Below are 8,646 nucleotides of genomic sequence, written 5' to 3'. Positions count from 1 at the left end.
ATATTTTCAATTTAAAAAATATAGTGTACTTATTATATTAAAATTAATCATAATTAAAATATTTTGTGTAATAATTGGGTACTAAAATAATAAATATAAATTGTACAACTATTTAAAATATAAAAATAAATTTTAAATAAAATAAATAAAAATAAAAAATAGTGTTAAAAAATAAAATATATTATTAATTTATTAAAAATAAAGTACATATTTATTATATTAAAGTTAACAATAATTATGCTAATATTTTAATATTAGGCAAATAAAATAATAAATATATGTTGCATTTATTATTTTTTGAATTTTATTTTTAATTTTGTATTTATAAGTAAAATAAGGGTATAATAGTAAATTAATATTAATATTAGGAATGAGAATCTCAATCCTAATGGGAGGTATGGGAGTACCAATTCCATTCCTCAATCCCAAATTTGAGTAGGACCCACCAATCTCACTCTTATTCCATGATAAAAAAGAGCAAGTAAACAGGGGATTGACTCACATTCCCCACTCTCATTCTTCAATCATGTTAAGTAAACATGTCATTAGTGTTTGGTATGAGGATTCGTGTTATGGTTTGTGTCTCGTTACAGTATTTTTTTCTCATAAAAAACACCCATAAATCGAGAATGGTTCTGAATCTGTGAACTTTTTTAACGAAAATTATTATAGGTTTCCCTTGAACTTTATCACGTGTGTCAACATGCCACGTGAACTTTTTATGTACTTGTTGTGCCCAGAACTATGACACGTCTCTAACTTTTCCCACTCCGTCTTGATTATGTTAATTTTTTTAACGAAAATATTGATATGGCTATTTAATTGTTGATTATGTCTGATATTTGTGATTTATTGGATGTCTTTCCCTCAAAAAAAATTACTTGCACCAATTTTCCAAAAATTAATTGGTTAGATGTAATAGAGAGAGAAAAAATTAGGAGCAAATTTATACAAGGTAATGAGTTTGTTAATTTTTTTATGTTAAATGGATTTATTAAATTAATAAGTTTCTTAATGTAGAGGATAGATTTTTTTTCTTGAATTTTGTATTATGTGTTTGTTTTGTTGTTTTCTTATCGTGAAGATTTTTTTTTTTTATGTCTTGTTAAGTTAATAGATTTTTTAAGGTTTGTATTAAATTCTCTAAAAAAAAAAAAAAAAGCACGATGACATGACCATATTTAGAATTAGAAATGCTATACATATAAACATGTTTATTTCTCATCTCATTACCCCATTAAACAAGGAATTCTCCCTTAAAGATTTGGGAAACCTCCATTAGGTATCGAAGTCGAGCATTTTTCACATGGCCTCTTAAGTATGCTAAGGACCTTTTAGCAAAAGCACACATGCTAGATGCCACCAAAGTTAATACCCCTATTGCTTAAAAACAACCTCCCCTTCCAGATGATACACATCCCACACTGATCCCACTACTTATAGGCAATTATGTGGTTCCCTCCAATATCTTACCTTTACTCGATTAGACACACATGTCATCGACTTAGGCCGTGTTTAGAATTTATCTCCTTTTTTTTTTACGTTTTTCAAGAAAAAAATATAAAAACGTTTCTAAAATTGCGTTTGGCACAATAAAGACAAAAAAACGGAAATGAAAATGATTTTTTAGTTTAGTGTAAAATGAGAGAGAAATAAAAACGACTTTAATCATTTTTCATTTTTTATTTTCGTTTTCTCCTCTCTCGAGCAAAGAGAAAGAGAGACATTAATAGTTTTCTTATACTAAAAACAATCTCTAGATAAAACTACTAAACGCATTTTTAAAAATAATTTCTGTTTGAAATTGAAAACATTTTCATTTTCATACAAAAAATAAAATTATTTTAGAACGAATTCTAAACGCGCTCTTAGTTTGCCAACATTTCCAAAATCCTACCATGAAAGACCTTCGACTTGTTTTGTTGTTTTCTTTTGTGATGCACATTTGGCCTGATGTCCAAATCTCACTCACCCTTAATGCCTTTTGTGATGCACATTTGGCCTGATGTCCAATTACTAGACGAAGCACAACTGGGTTCTGCATATTTCTTGGCTCAAATTGCATTTCATGGACATCAAAAAAGCAACCTACGGTGTCGCACTCGAGTGCGGAAGCTGAGTACATTGCCTTAGCAACTACCACTGCAGAAATCGTGTGGCTCCAACATCTGCTTCATGGTATTGGGATAAATCTTGAACGACGTCCTTTGCTTTTGTGCGGCGACAAGAGTGTCATACACTTGTCTGGCAATCCGGTCTTCCATGTTCGGACAAAACATATTGAGATCGACTGTCATTTTGTATGAGAAAATTTCACTGCTGGGTCACTTCATCTAGGCTATCTTCATACATCCAAACAAATAGCTGATATACTAACAAAAGCATTTCCTAAATCCGATTTGTTTGAGGATTTTCGTCACAAACTTGACGTTCATTTACCTTTACTGCCAGACTTGAAGGGAGATGATATGAGACCTCAATCACAAAGCACTAATAAGGAAAATATCAAGCTATTAAATACCAATATAATTCAGACATAGCCAACTCCAATGGATACAAATCAACCAGCCTGTTTTTTTCTAAATGGGCTTTATAGTCGTTAGCCAAATTGTATATATATATCTATAGTGCAAATGTCAATCAATATAGTGCAAACAATATTTTCTTCTTCACTTGGTCTTTATTCAAAACTTTCATTTGTGTCCCCAATCATACTTGACACTCCAAAGAGGCCGTATTTAATTTTAGCTCCTTAAATTTGATTGGTTCTGTATGTTTTTCGATCAGATGTACGTACTACATACGGCATATGCTATGATGGGTCTCACACGTGCTGGAGAAAGAAGAAAGAGACCAAACACTTTTTCACAATGCAGCAGAACTGATTATCAATATTCTCAAATGGAAAATTTTGATTTTGCACCACAGGTGCATGTCTCTCTTTCATGGTGATTTTTGACTCGTTAAACAGAAATTTAATTTTTTATAATAAAAAATACTATAAGAAATAAGTTTGAATTCATGTGATTCAAACCTGTAAAACAAACAGAGAGTTTGTTTTTCTCTTAATCGATAGTGAAGATTCTTAGTCTATAACTTGTATTAGGTTTTAACTACCAAATGATAACTGATGGGGAGGAAATAACAGGAGCTTTCAAGATGAACTGTATGTTACATTTTAGTTTCATTTTTCATTCTTTTCTTTCATTTTTTTTTCTTTACCTTACTTAAAAACATAAATAAGATATTTTAGAAATGTAAACTACACTGGATGTTACGGACTTTATGATCCTGAAAGATTAATCCAACAAGATCGAATCTCTCAACGCCAGAAATATGTGAAGAGCAGTAAGAATAATGGCTTATGGAAAAGACTCTCTCACCTCTCTCTTTTAACCTAGTTTGCATGGTTTCAGTGCGTGATCCCATGCTAGACACGCCTTAGATCTACGGTTGAAAAGCAGCGGTCTCTTCCCCTTACACGGCTCCAAACCAGAGACTTCTCATTTGAAATTTTCAAAATGATTCAATTTCTTCTCAACGCTTAGGAAAATCACCTACCGATTTTGAAGTCCTATGAGATGGACGTTATTATGCCCTTACATCTTTAACGATATACTGCTTGTAACGTTTTAAATGTGTGGAAATCAAAATTTACATTTCTGTGATTTATTCCTTTTCAAAAATCTTTGGACACAACATATTATTTTTACTGTTTGTATATGGGTGTAAATTCCCTCATAACATTTCTGTTTCAGTCACTTGCTCATCGCCATATATGATTTACTTTCTTCGACTTTTATTTAACGCACAAACTCAGAATATCGAATGAACAGCCACGACTTTGACAAGTTGGCATCTTTTGGTCACATTTTGCTCTCTTCACGTTGCATTATGGATGAAATTGTTTGAACACAAGCCTTTTGATGTAAGAGCTGTCATGGGATTTGGTACACTAAATGGAATATCCATCGGACTTTTGAATTAATTCTGTTGGTTTCTATCAGGTAATTTTGTTTTATTTATTCGTTTCTCATCATTGGGTTTCTATTTTTTTTGTTCTTTTTATCCAGGTATTGAATGGTTATTAGGACATGTTTAGTTCGCTGATTCGAATTTTTAATTTGAGTTGAGATCGTGACTTTATGTGAAAGTTTTTTACTATAGTAAAAAAGTTAGATGTGATTGTTTTTTAGAGTTTTTTACTGTAACAAAACTCAAATTTTAAACTTAAATTGATAAAATAAACGGGGTAATGCTGAACTGTAGCGGTTACTGACCATTGTTCAGAGTACATATCTTTATGCATTTCTCAAAAACGACATTTATTTCATGCTAATGCATATCTGTCTTTTGCGTTTCAGATGACAAAGCTAGCAATCATCCCATTTACCGTTCTTTTGGAGACTCTATTCTTTAGAAAGCAGTTTAGATGAGTGACATTACACTTCAACTCATGGTGAGATATTTGTTGTGTTTCTCCACCTTTGTTTTTTGTTTCTTATATGTTTCAAGATGTCAACAGATTAGTGATTTGCATTAAAAAAAAAATACTTTTTTTTTTTGTTTTTGATCGAGTTGTTCTTATTAGGTTTGTGGGTAACCCTTGATTTTTTATTTTTTTTTGCCTTTCTTTTTGAACGAAATTGGTGATAGTCTTCTGATTTTTTTTATTCTTATTTTTTTTCTCTTTTGATGTAGCAAAGAAAGACTCTTTCGCTTCGCGGAATTGCAGGTTCAATCGTATACAACTGGTCGCAGCCTAATATGAAAACAAGTGTTAAGATCATTCATCCTAGGTGAGTTTCTTTCATTTTATCGGTTAATATTAATAATCAATCGATTTTTTTAACCTTTTATTTTATTTTTGGTTAGTGCGTTGGATCTTAATTTGAAAACAGAAATCTGGGCTCACACAAAGTCGTGTTGATAGTTTTGGATGGTTGTGTTGGAAAATGACTGGTAGCTATGCATTCATGAATATGTTTGTCCTTATTATGAAGCTCACAGGCCTCACAGTGCCTTTCCGAGTTATTTTGCATCTCATTATGCTGTCTTTCAGATTATGCTGAGTTTGTTTAGCAACAAAAAAAAAATAAAGGGTCCGTTTAATTCGCTGATTCGAGTTAAGATGTGACTTTAATGAGAGTTTTTAACTGTAGTAAAAAGATTAAATATGATTGTTTCTAAGAGCTTTTTATTGTAGTAAAACTCGAAGTTTAAACTCGAATCGGTGAAATGAACGGTTCATGAGATTTTCTACTCTTTTTAAACACCAAAACAACAAGAATGTTTGACGCTTTGGAGGGAATTTTGCAGGATTTAATTTCTAGCCGGTCTAATTTCTGGCTCGAAAATTGACTATGCGGCCGCTGATACCTCTGGGCAGAACTCTTCAGTGAAACTATAAACTTGGGTTATGTGAATGTGCAGAAAAATTGTGAACATATTATTGCAAAAACCAAAGGTATTTTCTTATCCTCTTTTTTTTAAAAAAAAAAAAAAAAAAAAAAAAAAAAAAAAAAAAACTTATGTCTATAGCTTTTTAATGCATTTGCTGATATGGAATGTATTAGTTTGTTGTGGTGATATTAATATCTGTTGTTTGTGCTTTATTATTTTTGTTCATATATGGTTTTGTTATGTTATTAATAGATGCTACTAATGTATACTGTTTATGAAAATTCTCTTTTGTTGTTAATAAATGTTAGTTATCTACGTCTATTTTTTTGTTGTGCTTCATTAGTAAATATTGCTGAGATATTAACTTTTTATTTTTATTTTTGTTTCTTAGTGATGTATATACATATCTTTATTTCACATATTTTAGTTTTATTTAATTTTTTTATGTGGCGATGATGATTATAATTAATTTTGAAAGAGAGAGATCTTATGAGGATCCTATTCAAATTTTTCGTTTGCTAAGCCCATAGCTAAAAAAAATAATATTTTAGTTCATGATTGTTGACCTTTGTTTTAATTCCTATTTGTAACATGTTATATACCTCCTCAATGAACAATGATGCCTATAGAGATGAGATAATATCCAACTTCATTATTTTCAATAGATACAAAAAATAGATATTTGCATTTCTTAGATTATAAGAAACAACATTATGGGAAAAGTTTTATGAGAATAATTTTCAGTAGTTCATCCCCAAAACTTATTTATCTATATAGTATGTTTTCCTTTTTATTTCCACTACATATAATTAAAGATTTTCATGTTATATAGAATAATTTTCAACTATTAATTTTTTTTAATTTGTATTTTGCAGTGAAGAAGAACAAAAAGAAAAAGATAAACAAAAGCTATAATATATTATAAGAAACTTTTAAGTAACATATTATATAAAGATATCTATATGTATATATATATATATATAAACAAACATGTACTATAAAAAATTTTAATTTTGTATAAAAGAAGGCAGTTTATGGCACGTGATTGGTCATCTAATTTGGCAAGTAATTCATATAAGGATGTGCTGCCCACTTTTTGAATTATTTTTGTCGATTTGAATTGGATCTTTTAGTCATAATAGAATTCGTGTATGGCTTCTTTTCTTTTATTATTATTTTTTTTCCAATGGTAAAATTTCGTCAAAAATGCTCACGTCAACAAAGAATTTTATACGAATTGACAAATAATTGTTAATATTATCCTTCTTGATTCTACGTACAACTGCAGTTGTACTGCTCGAAGACCTCAAAAGTGAAATATCGATATTAATAGGCACATTTAAATCGTGGTCTGTTTAACTAGCAAAAAAAAAAAAAAAAAAATCGTGGTCTATTTAGTTATAATATTTTTTGACCACATATATATTGTCGAAATAATGTATGACAAGATTTTTCTCTTTTTTTTAAAAAAAGATTTTGAGTCTTGTTCTACAGATTAATTAGTTTAAATTGCACTGTTGTATTCAGAATTATCTGTCTTTTTACATAATAGATCTCATCTTTTTAATTTTTATAAAATGTAATATAAACTTTAAAATCAGTAACAATTAAAGTACAATAATTTATGACGTCATCAAATTGACAGTTGGAGACATAAAATTTATATGTGACATGATTTGAAAAATGATAATCTTTATTTTTAATGTGTGAAACTCATATTAAACCGTCAACGTAATGACATTTATTAATTATTGAATCTCAATTACAATTAATTTTAAAGTTTGAGATGCAATTTGTAAAATTTAAAAATTAAAGGCCGGGTTATAAAAAAAAATAATTTATAGATATATTGCAATTTACTCAATTAATTGACGTCATCAACTGCACAGGTCTCCGGATCACGCAGTAATAGCAGAATTTTTTTTTTGTTTGCCGCTTTTTCTTTTCTTTTCTTTTTTTTATTCAAATTCAACAAAAAGGAAAGATGTTTTCAAAAAGTCATATAGTAACAATTTGACTTTAGCGGAAAATCGGAGAAAACTTTAGTAATGGCTGAAATACCTTATCACAACGTTGGCAGATATTAAAAAAATAGTTTAGACCATGTGTACAAAAAAATATATATATATATTGAGAGATAAATAAGTCGTTGCTATCTAATTATAAAATTATTTTAATCATTTCAGTACCTTATACTTTTATAACATTAAAATCATACATTTACTTTTATATAAATATTCTTTCCGTACTTTGAGATTGACTTTTAAAATATACAATGTCCAAACTGTATTTTTTATCAATTAAATATAAACTAATAATTTTAAAATATTTTTTAAAAACATTTTGATTTTTTTATTTTTGAATGTTTTAAAGCATTCTTAATTTTTTTTAAATTATTAATTTTATTGTTAATTAATGAGAAGAGTATAATGGACATTTTTATGTCCCAAAAATCAATTTTAAGGTATGAAAAAAAGTTTCTTTAAAGACAAACTTATTATTTTAATATTATTAAAAACATAGAGTATTAGTGAGAAGTTTTGTTGTAATAAAGGGTAGTAAAATGATTTTATGCCACCCAACTGTTCTCAACCCAAATTCAGTTTTCCGATTATGATGTTGAAGATAATGTTTTGAGAAGTGTTGAAAAGGAGTCCAAGTCTGTTTTCTTCATTTTTATGTCTCGTTAGCTGTCCCTCTACTAATTATTTAGTATGTTATCTTAATTTATCAATCTCATCATATGTATAGGAATTAAATATTAAAATTATTTAAATAATTTATGAGGTGTCAAAATTTAATTAAAAAAAATGACAGCCAACAAGACAGAAAATTGAGACAACATATCTTAATCGGAAATAGTAGAAAATATGCCAATATGAAAAGCTTAATAAAGTATATAGGCTAATTTTTAGTTATAGAAATTAATAAGCCATAACTTGTCAAGTTATGGTTCATAACCAGATAAGTTATGGACAAACTTGTCAAGTTATGGTTCATAACCAGATAAGTTATGGACAAACTTGTCAAGTTATGGTTTATAACCAGATAAGTTATGGACAATAACTTGTCAAGTTATGGTTTATAACCAGACAAGTTATGGAAGAAAATAATAATTTGACATATTTATTAACTTATGTAAACTATTGACATATTAATTTTAATTCATCTCAAATCTTGACCTATTTCTCTCTTTCTCCCTATCTTAATTTACTAAAAAGGCCCATCTGCCTTTGTTTGGTT

At 28.8% G+C, this 8,646-nt stretch overlaps 1 protein-coding gene across 1 annotated transcript in view; it reads right to left on the bottom strand.

Annotated features, from left to right (window-relative positions):
• Window positions 1-2,125, bottom strand: part of LOC21394596 (heat stress transcription factor A-1) — a 10,965-nt gene extending 8,840 nt beyond the window's left edge. The window contains exon 1 of the mRNA XM_024162156.1: window positions 1,973-2,125. Within this exon, the coding sequence (XP_024017924.1) occupies window positions 1,973-2,125 (153 nt within the window). The remainder of the gene's footprint in view (window positions 1-1,972) is intronic.
• Window positions 2,126-8,646: the final 6,521 nt, after the last annotated feature.

This window comes from Morus notabilis, unplaced genomic scaffold (assembly GCF_000414095.1).
Source record: "Morus notabilis unplaced genomic scaffold, ASM41409v2 Scaffold466, whole genome shotgun sequence".
Classification (NCBI taxonomy): Eukaryota; Viridiplantae; Streptophyta; class Magnoliopsida; order Rosales; family Moraceae; genus Morus; species Morus notabilis.
This window is presented reverse-complemented; position numbering and strand designations above follow the sequence as displayed.